We start from the raw sequence: 21,528 nt of genomic DNA on the forward strand, positions 1-21,528 counted from the left end.
CTATTGAATTTTCACAGATTACTGCATGGGATAAATCTTTTCTGTGTTGCTGGTATTAAATAAAGGAGAGTGTATCTCATGTTGCAACAACAGTTTTTTAAAAAATTTAACGTGGTGGTCATTCACTGAAATGTAGGTGCCCAAAGCTGCAGATTTTCTTTAACAATAAAGTTTATTAAACAAAAGGAAAAGCTAAAACAAGTCAAGCTAAATATAAAACACAGTTTGGACAATCTTAGAACCAACAGCAACACAAAATCTCATCTGTTTCCCAACTCTATCATTTCATTACATTTCAAATCCAGAGAAAACACTCTTTGGCATCATAGTGAAAAGCTCTCAAGACCTCCAAAAATCTGCAAATTTCTAACCATACACTGCTAGCCTGGAAGTTTCACAAGCTAAACCAAGGTACCTGGCTTTGTTTGAACTGTCCAATACTTGTTTTTATGAGAGAAACTCTTTTTGCTTACAACCCCAGTCAGGCCTCCTCCAAAAACTGCTCAAAGAACGAAGATTGAAATTTCTAGATTTTCCAAGGTAAAATAAATTCTTGATCATTCTAAACCAAAAGCAAATTTGTCTTACAATGTTTACTCTGTGTGTCATAAACTCCACACCATCTTCAATTAACACTCCAAGGGATTTACAGTCACCTGCTCTCTGACAGATTAAGTTACTGTTCCATAAAAGACACTTGGCCCCTTTTTTAATAAAAACCTTCACAAAAGTAACCAACACCAAGTGTCACTGGTTGAAATCCAAATTCTAGAAATGATGATCGCTCAGTTTAGAATTAGAATAAGGTTTTATTGCCATGTGCACTCAACTACAGGAATACATGAGTACAGTGAAAAGTTTACAACGTCGCCATTCCTAGCACCATCTTAGGTACCAAATCTTAGTACAATGTAGAAAAATAAAGAAAGAAAGATTAAAGTTCAGCATTACAGTTCTTCTTTAGCCACGGGCCTGCAGATACTCCATGCTGGGCTTTCCCCATGAGGGGTCAGCTCGTTCTCTTGCCTATGCTGCTCTCTTGATGCTGATTGCCAGAGTGCTGCCTGGCTGAGCTCACCAGCCACCTCACTGCCAACCACTTCAAACCTCAACGATGCCGCAATGCTGCTGACCACTAGAGTTCTGCCAAGCTCACCAGATGCCTAGTCACAGTGTCAAAGTTGGCCCGATAGCGGGTTTGCAATTCACAGTGACACCAACACGTGTTCAATTCACATACCAGCTGACATTACCATAAAGATGAACACCTCCTTAACCTCGACTCTAGCTTGAGATGTCGTGACCCTCAGATTAAAACACCACCAGTCGTCACTCTCTAATGCAAGAGTCGTCCTATGGTTTGGTGGGATGGTAAACATATTACATACCTTTCATTGAAGGGTTTCTTGGTCACGAGTAACGTACCATATTCAACTTCAGTGGGCTTTAATCATAAAACTCAGTGAAAAGGTTAACGTATGGTTCACTTTCTTTCACATAATTTTCAAATCAGCCAGCACCCAAAACACAAATTTCTCCATTGCCAATCGCTATTATAATAAATGCTGCTATCTATCATCTTACATTTCCTTCGTAAAACAAGAGAGCTGCTGAAGTCAGATCTACTTTGAGATTTGAATTAGGAGAATTGAAGTCTGGTTGAAGATTTGTAGCTCGGGTGTCCGTTGTTGTGGTTCTGTTCGCCGAGCTGGAAGTTTTTGCTGCAAACGTTTCGTTCCCTGGCTAGGGAACATCATCAGTGCTATTGGAGCCTCCTGTGAAGCGCTGCTTTGATGTTTCTTCCGGTATTTATAGTGGTTTGTTCTTGCCGCTTCCGGGTGTCAGTTTCAGCTGTAGTGGTTTGTATATGGGGTCCAGGTCCATGTGTCTGTTAATGGAGTTTGTGGATGAATGCCATGCCTCTAGGAATTCCATGGCTGTTCTCTGTCTGGCTTGTCCTATGATGGTAGTGTTTTCCCAGTCAAATTCATGTTCCTGGTTGTCTGAGTGTATGGCTACTAGGGATAGCTGGTCGTGTCGTTTTGTGGCTAGCTGATGTTTGTTAGCTGTCTTCCTGTTTGTCCTATATAGTGTTTTGTGCAGTCCTTGCATGGTATTTTGTAAACTACGTTAGTTTGGCTCCTGCTGGCTATTGGGTCCTTTGTTCTAGTGAGTTGTTGTCGGAGTGTGGATGTTGGCTTGTGTGCTGTTATGAGTCCTAAGGGTCGCAGTAGTCTGGCTGTCAGTTCTGAGATGCTCCTGACGTATGGTAGTGTGGCTAGTCCTTTTGGTTGTGGCATGTCCTCGTTCCGTGGTCTATCTCTTAGGCATCTGGTGATAAAGTTGCGTGGGTATCCGTTTTTGGCGAATACCTTGTATAGGTGTTCCTCTTCCTCTTTTCGCAGTTCTGGTGTACTGCAGTGTGTTGTGGCTCTTTTGAATAGTGTCCTGATGCAGCTTCGTTTGTGTGTGTTGGGGTGGTTACTTTCATAGTTTAGGACTTGGTCCGTGTGTGTTGGTTTCCTGTGTACCCTTGTGGTGAATTCTCCGTTGGGTGTTCTCTCTACTAACACGTCTAGGAATGGGAGTTGGCTATCCTTTTCCTCTTTTCTCGTGAATCGTATTCCTGTGAGTGTGGCGTTGATGATTCGGTGTGTTTTTTCTATTTCTGTATTTTTGATGATTACAAAGGTGTCATCGACGTATCTGATCCAGAGTTTGGGTTGGATTTGTGGTAAGGCTGTATGGTCTAACCTTTGCATAACTGCCTCTGCTATGAGTCCCGAGATTGGTGATCCCATGGGTGTTCCGTTGATTTGTTCATATATCTGATTGTTGAATGTAAAGTGTGTGGTGAGGCACAGGTTTAGTAGTTTAAGTATGCCGTCCTTGTTGATAGGTTCGGCCTCCTGTGTTCTGTTATGTATGTCCAGTAGGTTGGCTATTGTTTCTCTGGCTAGGGTTTTGTCAATTGATGTGAACAGTGCCGTCACGTCGAATGATACCATGGTTTCTTCTTTGTCTATGTGTGTATTCCTGATGATGTCCAAGAATTCCTGTGTTGATTGTATGGAGTGTTTGGATCCACTGACTAGGTGTTTCAGTTTTTGTTGTAGTTCTTTGGCCAGTTTGTATGCTGGTGTCCCTGGTAGTGATACTATGGGTCTGAGTGGGATGTCTGGTTTGTGTACTTTGGGTAGTCCGTAGAATCTGGGGGTGTTGTTGCTTTCAGGTTTCATTCTTTGCTGGTCCGCTTTGGTTATCTGTCCGTTTTTTTGTAGATTCCTTAGTGTGTTGATTATTCTATTGGTGAGTTGTGGTGTGGGGTCGGAATCCTTCATTTGGTAGGTGTTGGTGTCTGCAAGTAGTTGTTGTGCTTTATTGATGTAGTCTGATTTATCTAAGATGACCGTCATTCTGCCTTTATCTGTCGGTAGTATGATTATGTTCTTGTCATTTTTCAGTGCTTCCCTCTCCTTGGTGTTGAGGTTATGTGTATGTCGTTTTCTTATCATCATAGGTACGACCATTTGTCTCACTGTTTGTTGTGTCTCTTCTGTCAGTCCATTGTTCCTGAGTGTGCATTCTAGTGCTGCTAGGAAGTCTGCAGTGTTGGCATCCCTGTAGCTGTATTTGAGTCCCTTGGCCAGTATAGTTCTTTCCATGTCTGTGAGCTGTCTGTGGGAGAGGTTTTTAACCCAGGTGTGTGTTGTAGTGTCCTCCTGTTTAGTGTGTGTGTTGTAGTGTCCTCCACGCAACTTTATCACCAGATGCCTAAGAGATAGACCACGGAACGAGGACATGCCACAACCAAAAGGATTAGCCACACTACCATACGTCAGGAGCGTCTCAGAACTGACAGCCAGACTACTGCGACCCTTAGGACTCATAACAGCACACAAGCCAACTTCCACACTCAGACAACAACTCACTAGAACAAAGGACCCAATAGCCAGCACGAGCCAAACTAATGTAGTCTACAAAATACCATGCAAGGACTGCACAAAACACTATATAGGACAAACAGGAAGACAGCTAACAATCCGCATCCATGAACATCAACTAGCCACAAAACGACACGACCAGCTATCCCTAGTAGCCATACACTCAGACAACCAGGAACATGAATTTGACTGGGAAAACACTACCATCATAGGACAAGCCAGAGAACAGCCATGGAATTCCTAGAGGCATGGCATTCATCCACAAACTCCATTAACAGACACATGGACCTGGACCCCATATACAAACCACTACAGCTGAAACTGACACCCGGAAGCGGCAAGAATAAACCACTATAAATACCGGAAGAACCATCAAAGCAGCGCTTCACAGGAGGCTCCAATAGCACTGATGATGTTCCCTAGCCAGGGAACGAAACGTTTGCAGCAAAAACTTCCAGCTCAGCGAACAGAACCACAACAGGAGAATTGAAATTAGATAGACTTTTGAAGTACAGTTTTGGAAATAATAATGATAAATGCTAGAAGGTGCTTAAGTGTAAGCAGTACTGAAAGATTAAAGTTGATTTATGGGTTATCTTCTATGTAAAATCAAACAAATCCAAAGACTTATCACAGATAAGTGTGTGCGTGCATATATATATAAAATACATATATATATATATATATATGTATATATACACACACACCATACTGAGCATTGTTGACTTATAAACTGAGACATGTCAATCTTCAGTTAATAAGCAAATCAACAGTTCTATCTCACCAAACAAAGCTCAATCACTGTGTGTAACATGACTGAACTCTCCTGCAGGAAATGAACACTCCCAGAATAAACTGCCAGATGCTGCAAGAGATCGTGCATGGACGCATACTTGACTATGTTCGAGAAAGAGGAGATCATGCTGGTCATGCAGGTGTCAAGAAGCCGTTTTGGTGGACATCCCCTCAATGATGTTGTCACTCTGAATCAAGGCTGAAAAAGTAGCTTAATGCAAATTACCTGGACCGCAATTAATATCAGTCATTAATTCTCACTGATCTACTGAATTTCCCACAATGCAAATTGGTGCATCCCATTTGAAAGATCTGAATCAAAGAAATCTCTCAGATAAACCAAAAAAATGTATTTAGAGGCTGTAATGAGTGAAGTTATACCAGTGAGTACTCATTAATTTTCTGATTAATAACTTGAAGAAAATGGTTTTACTTTACCTGCATCTCCCAACTGAGCATAGAGCTATAGGGTCTCCAACCACAGCAACCAGGGACTGTGCCCGAGTGATGGCAGTATTAAGTAGCTTGTAATTAGAAAGAAACCCATAGTCCAGGTCCTCGGTGGAGTCCTCTACCAATTGTTCCTTTCGCTTGATGGGGGTTTGCTTATGTTTGCATGTATGCCTTGTCCTTACTGTACTGAGAAATAAGACTCTAAACTGCTTGCCTGAAAAATTAAAAAGAAACAAGGATTCATGTGATTTTTTGAAGTCAAGCTAACTTAAAAGCAACGATTATCTGGAAAAAAGCGATCACAGCTACTACAAAGATATTGCATATGATTCATGTTGGCCGCGATTAACTCAATGAAGCCATGTTGTCCTTTTATGCCCACACTACTTGAGCCATTTTGATTTAATGGCACCTTTATTACAGGTAAATTTATGACTGATATGCATAGTTTCAAAGTTGCAATTTTAGTCTTCAATTTTAAGGATGTGATTTGATTTTACAAAAAGCATCAGCACTCTCTTCAAAGGCAAAACATTTTGGTTTACATCCTTCTCTTGAGGCTTACTCTTTGGTTTAGATTAGGCAGCTTGCAGTGTTAAGGGACTGTCTTTTCATTGATACATTGAAGTAAGGTCGCACTTGATTTCTGCGGTAGATACAAAAATCTCATACCATTCTTTAAATTATTCTTCAGTGCCTTAACTTATGGCTATTAGAGTCATAGAGATGTACAGCATGGAAACAGACCCTTCGTCCATGCCGACCAGATATCCCAACCCAATCTAGTCCCACCTGCCAGCACCCGGCCCATATCCCTCCAAACCCTTCCTATTCATATACCCATCCAAATGGCTCTTAAATGTTGCAATTGTACCAGCCTACACCACATCCTCTGGCAGCTCAGTCCATACACGCACCACCCTCTGCATGAAAAGGTTGCCCCTTAGGTCTCTTTTATATCTTTCCCCTCCCACCCTAAACCTATGTCCTCTAGTTCTGGACTCCCAAACACCAGGGAAAAAAACTTTGTCTTTTTATCCTATCCATACCGCTCATAATTTTGTAAACCTCTATAAGGTCACCCTTCAGCCGCCGACACTCCAGCGAAAGTAGCCCCAGCCTGTTCAGCCTGTCCCTGAAGCTCAGATCCTCCAGATCTGGCAACATCCTTGTAAATCTTTTCTGAACCCTTTCAAGTTTCACAACATCTTTCCGAGAGGAAGGACACCAGAATTACACACAATATTCCAACAGTGGCCTAACCAATGTCCTGTACAGCCGCAACATGACCTCCCAACTCCTGTACTCAATACTCAGACCAATAAAGGAAAGCCTACCAAACGCCTTCTTCACTATCCTATCTACCTGCGACTCCATTTTCAAGGAGCTATGAACCTGCACTCCAAGGTCTCTTTGTTCAGCAACACACCCCAGGACCTTACCATTAAGTGTATAAGTCCTGCTAAGATTTGCTTTCCCAAAATGCAGCACCTCGCATTTATCGGAATTAAACTCCATCTGCCACTTCTCAGCCCATTGGCCCATCTGGTCAAGATCCTGTTGCAGTCTGAGGTAACCCTCTTTGCTATCCACAAGTTAAAAATCACACAACACCAGGTTATAGTCCAACAGGTTTAATTGGAAGCACACTAGCTTTCGGAGCAACGCTCCTTCATCAGATGATCGTGGAGGGCACGATCGTAACACAGAATTTATAGCAAAAATTTGCAGTGTGATGTAACTGAAATTATACATTGAAAAATTGATTGTCTGTTAAGCCTTTCATCTGTTAGAATACAGTGATAGTTTCACTCGTTTCCTGTGTAAATCACAAAACCCTTTTTTTTCAAGTTGCATTCTCGGGTTAGCTGTTAACAATGGTGATAGCTAGACAACATGTTGAAGGTGATAGCCCCCTGTGTTCTCTGTCTCTGACCTGATGTTTAGATTGTTATCTCACTTTATAGATTAGAATCAGAGTTTTACATAAATTCATGCAGTTTTTGAGCTCAGAGTTCGACATGAATGTATGCAGTTTTTGAGCAAAGTACAATGTAACTCTGCAAGTACAAATTCACCCCACAAAATATATGTGTGCATGTGGGTGTGTGCATGTGGGTGTGTGTGTGTGTGTGTGTGTGTGTGTGTGTGTGTGTGTGTGTGTGTAATCTAAAAAGTGAGATAACAATCTAAACATCAGGTCAGAGACAGAGAACACAGGGGGCTAACACCTTCAACATGTTGTCTAGCTATCACCATTGTTAACAGCTAACGCGAGAATGCAACTTGAAAAAAAAGGGTTTTGTGATTTACACATGAAAGAAGTGAAACTATCACTATATTCTAACAGATGAAAGGCTTAACAGACAATCAATTTTTCAATGTATAATTTCAGTTACATCATACTGCAAATTTTTGCTATAAATACTGTGTTACGATCGAGCCCTCCACGATCACCTGATGAAGGAGCGTCGCTCCGAAAGCTAGTGTGCTTCCAATTAAACCTGTTGGACTATAACCTGGTGTTGTGTGATTTTTAACTTTGTACACCCCAGTCCAACACTGGCATCTCCAAATCATGCTATCCACGGAACCTCCAATTTTGGTGTCATCTGCAAACTTGATAACTCTACCTCTTATGTTCGTATCCAAATCATTTACGTAAATGACAAAAAGTAGAGGGCCCAGCACTGATCCTTGTGGCACTCCACTGGTCACAGGCCTCCAGTCTGAAAAACAACCCTCCACCACCACCCTCTGTCTTCTACCTTTGAGCCAGTTCTGCATCCAAATGGCTAGTTCTCCCTGTATTCCATGAGATCTAACCTTGCTAATCAGTCTCCCATGGGGAACCTTGTCGAACGCCTTACTGAAGTCTATGTAGATCACATGTACCATTCTGCCCTCATCAAACCTCTTTGTTACTTCTTCAAAAAACTCAATCAAGTTTGTGAGACATGATTTCCCACGCACAAAGCCATGTTGACTATCCCGAATCAGTCTTTGCCTTTCTCAATACACATACATCCTGTCCCTCAGGATTTCCTCCAACACCTTGCCCACCACCGAGGCCAGGCTCACTGGTCTATAGTTACCTGGCTTGTCCTTACTGCCCTTCTTAAACAGTGGCACCACGTTTGCCAACCTCCAGTCTTCCGGCACCTCACCTGTGACTATCGATGATACAAATATCTCAGCAAGAGGCCCAGCAATCACTTCTCTAGCTTCCCACAGAATTCTCGGGTACACCTGATCAGATCCTGGAGTCGCTGGTAGATAGGATAGTGAAGAAGGCGTTTGGTATGCTTTCCTTTATTGGTCAGATTATTGAGTACAGGAGTTGGGAGGTCATGTTGCGGCTGTACAGGACATTGGTTAGGCTACTGTTGGAATAGTGTGTTTAATTCTGGTGTCCTTCCTCTCGGAAAGATGTTGTGAAACTTGAAAGGGATCAAAAAAGATTTTCAAGGATGTTGTCAGGGTTGGAGGATCTGAGCTTCAGGGATGCGTTTCAAGACATCCAGCACTTCCTCCTCTGTAATCTGGACATTTTGCAAATATGTCACCATCTATATCCCTACAGTCTATATTTTCCATATCTTTTCCACAGCAAATACTGATGCGATCCTCAAGAGCATCACTGAAACAAATTATCAGATCATCTCATTGCTGCGCATGGGACCCATCCAAATGCAGACTGGCTGCTGCATTTCTTTCTGTTACAGTAATGCTACATAGGATGTACCAAAGGTCATGAAGAGGGCTTTTTAAAATTGCAAGCATTTTACTCTTTCACATCACAGCTATAAAGAATATAACAATGCAAAGATAATCAATATCCATTGCGGAGTAGGATGATTTTCAGACTTAGGCCAAAAGAGCCCTTCCTGATGAAGGGCTTATGCTCGAAACGTCGAATTCTCTATTCCTGAGATGCTGCCTAACCTGCTGTGCTTTGACCAGCAACACATTTGCAGCCAAAAGAGTAAATGCAAACTCCCTGCAGATGTAGTTGTACCTGTATGGATCCAATACTCACTGATGTTAATGATTGAGCTGAAATATTTTTTTTTCCACAATACACATTGACTCTCAGACATACTGTGTTTCCATTGCATTGATTTTTCATTTTAGTAAAAAGGGGACCAAAATCTATTTAGATTTTAAAAGATTATAGAGTTATAGAGATGTACAGCATAGAAACAGACCCTTTGGTGCAACTCATCCATGCTGACCAGATATCCCAACCCAATCTAGACCCACCTGCCAGCACCCGGCCTACATCCCTCCAAACCCTTCCTATTCATATACCATCCAAATGCATTTCAAATGTTGCAATTGTACCAGCCTCCACCACTTCCTCTGGTAGCTCATTCCATACATGTACCACCCTCTGCTTGAAAATGTTGCCTCGTAGGTCTCTTTTATGTCTTTCCCTTCTCACCCTAAACCTATGCCCTTCAGTTCTGGACTCCCCCAGCCCAGGGAAAAGACTGTCTATTTATCCTATCCATGCCCCTCATGATTTTATAAAATAAAACTTGATAAGATTTTATACAATTATTTGTTTTGTATCGAAAAATCAACAGATTTATCCTGTCACTGCCATTTTGCTGAGAGGAAGATTGATGAAATTATTTACAGCTGCAAATGTGTTGCTGGTCAAAGCACAGCAGGTTAGGCAGCATCTCAGGAATAGAGAATTCGACGTTTCGAGCATAAGCCCTTCATCAGGAATAAGAGAGAGAGAGCCAAGCCGGCTGAGATAAAAGGTAGGGAGGAGGGACTAGGGGGAGGGGCGATGGAGGTGGGATAGGTGGAAGGAGGTCAAGGTGAGGGTGATAGGCCGGAGTGGGGTGGGGGCGGAGAGGTCAGGAAGAGGATTGCAGGTTAGGAGGGCGGTGCTGAGTTGAGGGAACCGACTGAGACAAGGTGGGGGGAGGGGAAATGAGGAAGCTGGAGAAATCTGAATTCATACCTTGTGGTTGGAGGGTTCCCAGGCGGAAGATGAGGCGCTCCTCCTCCAGCCGTCGTGTAGTTGTGTTCTGCCGGTGGAGGAGTCCAAGGACCTGCATGTCCTCGGTGGAGTGGGAGGGGGAGTTAAAGTGTTGAGCCACGGGGTGATTGGGTTGGTTGGTTCGGGCGGCCCAGAGGTGTTCTCTGAAGCGTTCCGCAAGTAAGCGGCCTGTCTCACCAATATAGAGGAGGCCACATCGGGTGCAGCGGATGCAATAGATGATGTGTGTGGAGGTACAGGTGAACTTGTGGCGGATATGGAAGGATCCCTTGGGGCCTTGGAGGGAAGTGAGTGTGGAGGTGTGGGCGCAAGTTTTACATTTCCTGCGGTTGCAGGGGAAGGTGCCGGGGGTGGAGGTTGGGTTGGTGGGGGGTGTGGATCTGACAAGGGAGTCACGAAGGGAGTGGTCCTTGCGGAACGCTGATAGGGGAGGGGAGGGAAATATATCCTTGGTGGTGGGGTCCGTTTGGAGGTGGCGGAAATGGCGGCGGATAATACGTTGTATGCGCAGGTTGGTGGGGTGGTAGGTGAGAACCAGTGGGGTTCTGTCTTGGTGGCGGTTGGAGGAGCGGGGCTCAAGGGCGGAGGAGCGGGAAGTGGAGGAGATGCGGTGGAGGGCATCGTCGATCACGTCTGGGGGGAATCTGCGGTCCTTGAAGAAGGAGGCCATCTGGGTTGTGCGGTGTTGGAATTGGTCCTCCTGGGAGCAGATGCGGCGGAGACGAAGGAATTGGGAATATGGGATGGCGTTTTTACAGGGGGCAGGGTGGGAGGAGGTGTAGTCCAGGTAGCTGTGGGAGTCAGTCGGTTTATAATAGATGTCTGTGTTGAGTCGGTCGCCCGAGATAGAAATGGAAAGGTCTAGGAAGGGGAGGGAGGAGTCTGAGACAGTCCAGGTGAATTTCAGGTCGGGATGGAAGGTGTTAGTAAAGTTGATGAACTGTTCAATTTCCTCATTTCCCCTCCCCCCACCTTGTCTCAGTCGGTTTCCTCATTTCCCCTCCCCCCACCTTGTCTCAGTCGGTTTCCTCATTTCCCCTCCCCCCACCTTGTCTCAGTCGGTTCCCTCAACTCAGCACCGCCCTCCTAACCTGCAATCCTCTTCCTGACCTCTCCGCCCCCACCCCACTCCGGCCTATCACCCTCACCTTGACCTCCTTCCACCTATCCCACCTCCATCGCCCCTCCCCCTAGTCCCTCCTCCCTACCTTTTATCTCAGCCGGCTTGGCTCTCTCTCTCTTATTCCTGATGAAGGGCTTATGCTCGAAACGTCGAATTCTCTATTCCTGAGATGCTGCCTAACCTGCTGTGCTTTGACCAGCAACACATTTGCAGCTGTGATCTCCAGCATCTGCAGACCTCATTTTTTACTTGATGAAATTATTTAGACAACAATAGATTAAGAAAGCTAACACTTTCTTAAGGAAGCTTCACTTAGCACAAGCTCTCACTCCAACCAGTTGCCAGGAGGGGATGGAGATAAGCAATGATCTTCCTCAAAACCTGCAGGTACATCAAAACCTGCATCAACAAGGTTCAGTCAGTAGGTAAAATTCCCAAGTTCCATCCTTGCCCTTCTGATTAATTTCAACCCTCAAAGGCACATGCTGCTTGTGACAATGAAACTCAAGAAGAAACTAATTTATGCACTCCCCCTGCAAGAACCATGAAAGCAAGTTGTATAATTTCACAGAAATACATCAAACCACATGGGCCTTGCTTCAATAATGAAGCTTTCAAAACATTTGGTACTTTCTGACCTTTGTCAAAGTAGGATAAAACATTACTCTTTTTATTCTTAGTACACGACTACAATAGAAAAAGACAGTTTACTTCTGTTGGATAAGGGGGTAATCCAAGATGGAGGACAGGAAAAATTTCTGGCTGTAACAGCTGCTCCTTTTTTTTGAAGTATTTTTGGTGTTGGAGGTGATTTCCTCAAATTCCAGGAGCAGCAATTCCTGTTTTATATGCTGTTGCATTGTTTTGGAACTTTGGGGAAAAATGTCAAAACAACAGCAGTTTTAAAAGGGAGAAGAACAGACAAAGGAAACACATGGTGAGGACAGTGCAGGGGAGAGAGAGGGAAAGAGAGAGAGAGAGAGAGAGAACCTGCACAGTTACTGCCTTTGCTATTTTAAATTCATATATCGCTGGACATCGGAGTGCATCTGGGAAAATTAACAAACAGTGAAATTCACAACTAATCTTGGAGGAACTGTTGGCGAAGTTCACAGCACAGAATCAGATAAGTTAATCGTTGTTTTAAGTCTGTCCAATAGAAAGGCTGCAGTAGTGAGTAGATTGGTTTCTTTCTTGATTATGTGTTTTTGTAGAAAAATCTCTTGATTAATCTTAAAATATAAGCCATAACTATTAATTTAACCTGGGGCAGTGTTTTGTAGAGGAATAAGATGGTGTTATTTTCTGGGTCTGTAGATTGTGAAGGAGCAAAAATGGCCTTTACTACAGTGATATGTATTTCTTGTCAGATGTGGGAGTTTAAAGAGAGTTTAAGAGTTACTGCGGACTATATCTGCCATAAATGCTGTTGGATGTGAATCTTATCAGATCAAATGGATCGGTAAGAGAGACAGTTAGAAGCGATGAGGAATTTGCAACAGTAACAGTATGTGATGGATGGCAGTTATAGGAAGGAGGGAAAGTCTCAGATACAGTCATATAGATGGGTTAACTCCAGGATAGGTAAGAGAGGTAGGTACTGAGGGCAGGACTCTTTTGTGGATATATCCATTTCAAACAGGTATGCTGTTTTGGAAAATGTCGGGGGTGATGGATTCTCAGGGAACGTAGCACAAATGGCCAAGTTTCTAGTACTGAGACTGGTTCTAATGCAACGAGGGGTACGTCGGCTTCCAAGAGATCAATTGTGTTAGGGGATTCTGTAGTCTGGGATACAGACAGTCGTTCCTGTGGCCAGCAGCAAAAAAGCAGAATGGGGTGTTGCTTCCCTGGTGCCAGGTTCAAGGATGTCTCAGAGAGGGTGCAGAATGTTTTCACAGGGGAGAGGGGCCAGCAGGAGGTCATTGTCCACATTGGAATCAATGATATAGGAAGGGAAAAGGTTGAGATTCTGAAGGGAGATTACAGAGTGTTAGGCAGAAATTTATAAAGGAGGTCTTCAAGGGTAGTAATATCTGGATTACTCCCAGTGCTATGAGCTAGTGCGGGCAAGAATAGGAGGACAGAGCAGATGAATGCGTGGCTGAGGAGCTGATGTATGGGAGAAGGATTCACATTTTTGGATCATTGGAATCTCTTTTGGGGTAGAAGTAACCTGTACAAGGCAGACAGATTGCACCTAAATTGGAAGGGGACTCATATACTGGCAGGGAAATTTGCTCAAGCTGCTTAGGAGGATTTAAGCGAGTAAAGTGGGGGAGGGGGGGACCCCAGGGAGATAGTGAAGAAAGAGATCAATCTGAGACTGGTACAGTTGAGAATAGAAATGAGTCAAACAGCCAGGGCAGGGAGGGACAAGGTAGGACTAATAAATTAAACTGCATTTATTTCAATGCAAGGGGCCTAACAGGGAAGGCAGGTGAACTCAGGGCATGGTTAGAAACATGGGACTGGGATATCATAGCAATTACGGAAACATGGCTCAGGGATGGGCAGGACTGGCAGCTTAATGTTCCAGAATACAAATGCTACGGGAAGGATAGAAAGGGAGGGGGAATGGCATTTTTGATAAGGGATAGCATTACAGCTGTGCTGAGGGAGGATACTCCCGGAAATACATCCAGGGAAGTTATTTGGGTGGAACTGAGAAATAAGAAAGAGATGATCACCTTGTTGGGATTGTATTATAGACCTCCTAATAGTCAGAGGGAAATTGAGAAACAAACTTGTAAGGAGGTCTCAGCTATCTATAAGAATAATAGGGTGGTTATGGTCGGGGATTTTAACATTCCAAACATAGACTGGTACTGCCATAGTGTTAAAAGTTTAGATGGAGAGGAATTTGTTAAGTGTGTATAAGACAATTTTCTGATTCAGTATGTGGATGTATCTACAAGAGAAGGTGCAAAACTTGACCTAGTCTTGGGAAATAAGGCAGGGCAGGTGACTGAGGTGTCATTGGGTCGCACTTTGGGGCCAGCAACTATAATTCTATTAGTTTTAAAATAGTGATGGGATAGGAAAGACCAGATCTAAAAGTTGAAGTTCTAAATTGGAGAAAGGCCAGTTTCGACAGTATTAGGCAAGATCTTTCGAAAGCTGACTGGACACAGACGTTCGCAGGTAAAGGGATGGCTGGAAAATTGGGAAGCCTTCAGAAATGAGATAACGATAATCCACAAAAAGTATATTCCTGTTAGGGTGAAAGGAAAGGCTGGTAGGTATAGGGAATGCTGGATGACTAAAGAAATTGAGGGTTTTGTTAAGAAAAAGAAGGAATCATATATCAGGTATAGACACGATAGATCGAGGGAATCCTTAGAAGAGTAGAAAGGAAGTAGGAATATACTTAAGATGGAAATCAGGAGGGGAAAAAGGGGGCATGAGATAGCTTTGGTAAATAGAATTAAGGAGAATCCAAAGGGTTTTTACAAATACATTAAGGACAAAAGGGTAACTAGGAAGAGAATAGGGCCCCTCAAAGATCAACAAGGCGGCCTTTGTGTGGAGCCGCAGAAAATGGGGGAGGTACTAAATGAGCATTTTGCATCAGTATTTACTGTGGAAAAGGATATTGAAGATATAGACTGTAGGGAAATAGATGGTGACATCTTGAAAAATGTCCAGATTACAGAGGAGGAAGTGCTGGATGTTTTGAGACGGTTAAAAGTGGATAAATCCCCAGGACCTGATCAGGTGTACCCGAGAACTCTGTGGAAAGCTAGAGAAGTGATTGCTGGGCCTCTTGCTGAGATATTTGTATCATCGATAGTCACAGGTGAGGTGCCGGAAGACTGGAGGTTAGCTAACATGGTGTCACTGTTTAAGAAGGGCGGTAAGGATAAGGCAGGGAACTATAGACTTGTGAGTCTGACCTTGGTGGTGGGCAAGTTTTTGGAGGAAAACCTGAGGGACAGAATGTACATGTATTTGGAAAGGCAAGGACTGATTAAGGACAGTCAGCATGGCTTTGTGAGTAGGAAATCATCTCTCACAAACTTGGTTGAGTTTTTTGACGAAGTAACAAAGAGGAATGATGAGGGCAGAGCAGTAGATGTGATCTATATGGACTTCAGTAAGGCATTTGACAAGGTTCCCCATGGGAGACTGATTAGGAAGATTAGGTCTCATGGAATACAGGGAGAACTAGCCATTTGGACACAAAACTGGCTCAAAGGTAGAAGACAGAGGGTGGTGGTGGGAGGGTTGTTTTTCAGACTGGAGCCTGTGACCAGTGGAGTTCCACAAGGATCGGTGCTGGGTCCTCTACTTTTTGTCATTCACATAAATGATTTGGATGCAAGCATAAGAGGTAGAGCTAGTACGTTTGCAGATGACACCAAAATTGGAGGTGTAGTGGGCAGCGAAGAAGGTTACCTCAGATTACAACAGGATCTTGACCAGATGAGCCAATAGGCTGAGAAATGGCAGATGGTGTTTAATTCAGATAAATGCGAGATGCTGCATTTTGGCAAAGCAAATCTTAGCAGGACATATGCACTTAATGGTAAAAACAAGGACTGCAGATGTTGGAAACCAGATTCTAGATTAGAGTGGTGCTGGAAAAGCACAGCAGGTCAGGCAGCATCCCAGGAGCAGGAAAACTGAAGTTTCAGTCAAAAGCCCTTCCTCAGGAATACAGCTCTATTCCTGATGAAGGACTCTTGCCCGAAACGTCAATTTTCCTGCTCCTCGGATGATGCCTGACCTGCTGTGCTTTTCCAGCAACACTCTAATCTAGAATCTTATACACTTAATGGTAAGGTCCATGGGAGTGTTGCTGAACAAAGACCTTGGAGTGCAGGTTCATAGCTCCTTGGAAGTGGAGTCAATAGACAATAGGTGCAGGAGTAGGCCATTCTGACCTTCGAGCCAGCACCACCATTCATTATGATCATGGCTGATCATCCTCAATCAGTATCCTGTTCCTGCCTTATCCCCATAACCCTTGACTCCACTATCCTTAAGGGCTCGGCCCAACTCTTTCTTGAAAGTATCCAGAGACTGGGCCTCCATTACCTTCTGGGACAAAGCATTCCATACACCCACTACTCTCTGGGTGAAGAAGTTTCTCCTCAACTCTGTTCTAAGTGGCCTACCCCATATTTTTAAACTGTGCCCCTGGTGTGGGACTCACCCATCGGCAGAAACATGTTTCCTGCCTCCAGAGTGTCTAATCCTTTCATAATCTTATATGTCTCAATCAGATCCCCTCTCAGCCTTCTAAACTCAAGTATATACAAGCCCAGTCGCTCCAATCTTTCAGCGTAAGATAGTCCCGCCATTCCAGGAATTGACCCCGTGAACCTATGCTGCTCTCCCTCAATAGCCAGAATGTTTTTTCTCAAACTTGGAGACCAAAACTGTGCACAATCTTCCAGGTGCGGTCTCACTGGGGCCCTGTACAGCTGCAGAAGGACCTCTTTGCTTCTATACTCAATTCCTCTTGTTATGAAGGCCAGCATGCTATTAGCCTTCTTCACTGCCTGCTGTACCTGCATGCTTACCTTCATTGACTGATGTACAAGAACACCCAGATCTTGTTGTACTGCCCCTTTATCTAACTTGACTCCATTTAGGTAGTAACCTGTCTTCCTGTTCTTGCCACCAAAGTGGATAACCATACATTCATCCACATTAAATTGCATCTACCATGCATCTGTCCATTCACCTCACCTGTCCAGGTCACCCTGTAATCTCGTAACATCCTCTTCACATTTCACCCTGCCACCCAGCTTTGTGTCATCAGCAAATTTGTTAATATTACTTTTAATACCTTCATCTATATCATTAATGTACATTGTAAAAAGCTGCTGTCCTAGCACTGATCCCTGTGGCACACCACTGGTCACCGCCTGCCATTCCAAAAGCGAGCCGTTTATCACTACTCTTTGTTTCCTGTCAGCCAACCAATTTTCAATCCACGTCAGTATTTTGCCCCTAATTTTGTTCACTAACCTCCTATGTGGGACTTTATCAAAGGCATTCGGAAAGTCCAGGTATGCTACATCCACTGGATCTCCCTTGTCCATCTTCAGAGTTACATCCTCAAAAAATTCCAGAAGATTAGTCAAGCATGGATTTCCCCTTCGTAAATCCATGCTGACTCTGACCTATCCTGTTACTGCTATCCCGATGTGTCGTAATTTCGTCCTTTATAATTGAATTCAGCATTTTTCCCACCACTGAGGTCAGACTAACTGGTCTGTAATTCTGTTTTCTCTCTACCTCCTTTCTTAAAAAGTGGGACAACATTAGCCACCCTCCAATCAGCAGGAACTGATCCTGAATCTACAGAACATTGGAAAATGATCACCAATGCATCCACGATTTCTAGAGCCACCTCCTTCAGTACCCTGGGATGCAGACCATCAAGTCCCGGGCACTTATCAGCCTTCAGACCTAACAGTCTCTCCAACACCATTTCCTGCCTAATATAAATTCCCTTCAGTTCAGGTCCTTCAGCCACTATTACATCTGGGAGGTTGCTCGTGTCTTCCCCAGTGAAGACAGATCTAAAGAACCAATTCAACTCTTCTGCCATTTCTTTATTCCCCATAATAAATTCACCCGTTTCTGTCATAGGTTGATAGGATAGTGAAGGCGGCGTTTGGTATGCTTTCCTTTATTGTTCAGAGTATTGAGTCCAGGAGTTGGGAGGTCATGTCGCGGCTGTACACAACATTGGTTAGGCTACTGTTGGAATATTGCATGCAATTCTGGTCTCCTTCCTATCAGAAAGATGTTGTGAAACTTGAAAGGGTTCAGAAAAGATTTACAAGGATGTTGCCAAGGTTGGAGGATTTGAGTTATAGGGAGAGGCTGAACAGGCTGGGGCTGTTTTCCCTGGCGTGTCGGAGGCTGAGGGGTGACCTTATAGAGGTTTACAAAATTATGAGGGGTATGGATAGGGTAAATAGGCAAGGTGTTTTCCCTGGGGTCGGGAGTCCAGAACTTGAGGGCATAGGTTTAGGGTGAGAGGGGAAAGATATAAAAGAGACCTAAGAGGCAACTTTTTCACGCAGAGGGTGAAATGAGCTGCTCGAGGTGGTGGTGGAGGCTAGTAAAATTGCAACATTTAAGAGGCATTTGGATGGGTATATGTATAGGAAGGGTTTGGAGGGATATGGGCTGGGTGCTGGCAGGTGGGACTAGATTGGGTTGGGCCGAAGGGTCTGTTTCCATGCTGTACATCTCAATGACTCTATAACTCAACCAAATGTCTCTTATTTCATTTTCATCAACTCTCAAATACCACAATATACTTGTCCAAATACACTACCCAACATTTCTCAAACATAAAATGCTGTGGGTGGCTTGCGGGCAGCCTTTATTGCTTCAATCATGTCTGTCACCTCCAGAAACCATCGAACAGTTTCCCCTCCTTAAGGGCAACTCTTGCAAGCAACAGCCAAGACAGAAAATGTATTATGCAGGCTTGGACTCTCACATAAGTAGAGTGATGAAGATTCAGTGCATTTCTGTCACCCAGTTCCTCAATAAGACCATAAGACCTTGGACTATAAGATATGGAACCAGAATGAGGTCATTCGACCAAATGACTTTGCTCCACCATTTGATCATGGCTGATACATTTCAGAATGCTATTCTCCTGCCTTCTCTCCACATCCTTCGATCCCCTCACTAATCAAGAAATTATGTCTTAAAGACACTCAATGACTTGGACTCCATAGTCTTCTGTGGAATGAATTCCCAGAGACTCACCGACCTCTGGCTGAAGAAACATCTCATCTCAGTTCTAAACATCTCATCTCATTCACTCTGAGGCTGTGCCCTTGGCTCCTAGTCTCTCTCACTAGTAGAAACATCTTTTCCATGCCCACTCCATCTAGGCCTCTCAGTATTCTGTTAGTTTTATTGTGATCGCCTTCATCCTGAGTAAGACAATTTCCCATGGCTTACAACAAGAGAAACAGAAGAAAACAACTTTATTTTGACAAACAAGTGGGAACTCACCTTGAACATTCAAAACTCTCTCTACGTTCACTTCTGACAATCTCTTCTTACGAAGTTCTGATCGAATCCTAAACACTTGATCAGCATATGGTGTTACTACTCCAATGCTGCCTTCATCCAATTTCCCCCAGGCAACTGGCCATTTCCTTCTGAGTTCTTCAACACGTTCCACAATTTCAAAAACCTTTTTGAGGGACAAAGTATGATTTTAGTCATTGCATCTTAACATTAAAAGAACAGAACCTCTGCATTTGAAGATATTCAAAGTTTTGTTCATCACTCCAACAATGGTGAATAATGCGTAAAGTACATTCCATAACATAATATCTACTTAGCCACAACAGCTAACTGCAAAACCTGCACCCACACCTCCCCGCTTACCCCCATCCAAGGCCCCAAAGGAGCCTTCCACATCCATCAGAGATTTACCTCCATTTCCACTCACGTCATCTACTGGATCCATTGGTCCTGATGTGGTCTCCTCTACACTGCGGAGACAGGACACCTACTAGCGGAATGCTTTAGAGAACATCCCCGGGACACATGCACGAAACAACCCCACCACCCCATGGCCGAACACTTCAACTCCCCTTCCCACCCCAACAAGGACATGCAGGTCCTGGGCTTCCTCCACCGCCAAACCCTTACCTCCCAATGCCTGGAGGAAGAACAACTCATATTCCTCCTTGGGATCCTCCAACCACATGGGATCAATGTGGATTTCACCAGTTTCCTTATTTCCCCAACTCCAACTTATCCCAGATCCAACCTTCCAACTTGACACCGCCCTCTTGACCTGCCCATCTTCCTTCCAACCTATATGCTGCTCCACTCTCCTCTCTGACCTATCACCTTCACCCCCACTTTCATCTACCTATCGCATTCTCAGCTACCTTCCCTTCAGCCCCACCCTCCCCTCCCATTTAACTCTCAGCCCGTTGGGCCACCACCCCGTTCCTGAAGAGCTCATGACCAAAACATCGATTTTCCTGCTCCTCGGACGCTGCCTGACTGGCTGTGCTTTTCCAGCACCACACTCTTCGACTCTGATCTCCAGCATCTGCAGTTCTCACTTTCTCACAGCAGCTAACTGACAACTCTGTGCCAAACCAGTCTGGAATTCAGTATAAATAGAATGTTCAACTACAGAGTTGCACAATTGTTACAATTACTGTTATAAAATACAACTGAATCGTGAAACACAAAGATATTCCCTGATGCACAAAGCTACAGTGCCCCAAAAGAATTACTTTATAATCAACCATTCTCATCAAGTGTCATTTTATTTCGATAAAGGCTCAACAAAAAACATATTTTTGGAAACAAAATGCTTCAAATTCAATTTCACAAACTTAGACATGACTTGATTCTTCAGTCACTGTCACCCCAAGATAAATCACTCCACATTGAGCAGAACAGATGTGGAACCAAAACCAAAAGGGTTAAATTTAAATTGCAGCCATGAAATCGTTTCATTAAATACCCAAAGTCTACAAAGGTATAAAACATGGACAATAAGCAACAAAAATCAGAATCAAAATAATTTCAAGATCTCACTCAAGTGAACTATTTATATGGGAAGCAACATTTAATAAAAGCGCACAATGTCGAGAGATGCAAACATGTTGGAATATAAGTGGGGCCTCAGGTAATTCCTATTAGGAGCTAAATCAATTGTACAGTCTGAACTAAGATTTATTAAATCACAATGGCTCAGTGGTTAGCACTGCTGCCTCACAGTGCCAGGGACCCAGGTTCGATTCCAGCCTTGGGTAACTGTGCTAACTCCACACAGACATTCTCTCAGTGTCAGTGTGGGTTTCCTCCAGGTGCTCCAGTTTCTTCCCATAGTCCAAAGATGTGCGGTATAGGTGGCTAGCCCATGCTAAATTGCCCATAGCTTTCAGGAATGTGTAGGCTAGACAGGTTAGCCATGGAAATGCAGGACTACAGGGATGGGTTGGGACTGGGTGGGGCCTGCTTCCACACTGGATGGATTCTATTTCATTTCATTCTATTCCAATGCCAAGGATATCACCTGGGACTTTCTGATTTCCAGGTCTATCAAACCGAGCTAACATGGATTCTGCCTTGCTTATTTGATTTTCAGACTTTTTAAAAGAAATTGCACAGGTATTCACTGAAAGTTTAGTAAAAGATAAAATATTTTCCTGCCATGATTCAAATGAGACTGGGAG

General features: G+C 43.7%; 1 protein-coding gene across 6 annotated transcripts in view; it reads right to left on the reverse strand.

The window, feature by feature from the left end:
* helz (helicase with zinc finger) overlaps window positions 1-21,528 on the reverse strand; it is a 293,579-nt gene that overhangs the window by 109,655 nt on the left and 162,396 nt on the right. For all 6 annotated transcript variants that reach the window (XM_060844736.1, XM_060844735.1, XM_060844734.1 and 3 more), the window contains 2 exons: window positions 19,331-19,514; window positions 5,178-5,406 (listed from right to left, as the gene is read on the reverse strand). In XM_060844736.1, coding sequence (XP_060700719.1) covers window positions 5,178-5,406; window positions 19,331-19,514 — 413 coding nt within the window. The remainder of the gene's footprint in view (window positions 1-5,177; window positions 5,407-19,330; window positions 19,515-21,528) is intronic.

Source organism: Hemiscyllium ocellatum, chromosome 25 (assembly GCF_020745735.1).
Source record: "Hemiscyllium ocellatum isolate sHemOce1 chromosome 25, sHemOce1.pat.X.cur, whole genome shotgun sequence".
In the NCBI taxonomy this organism is placed as follows: Eukaryota; Metazoa; Chordata; class Chondrichthyes; order Orectolobiformes; family Hemiscylliidae; genus Hemiscyllium; species Hemiscyllium ocellatum.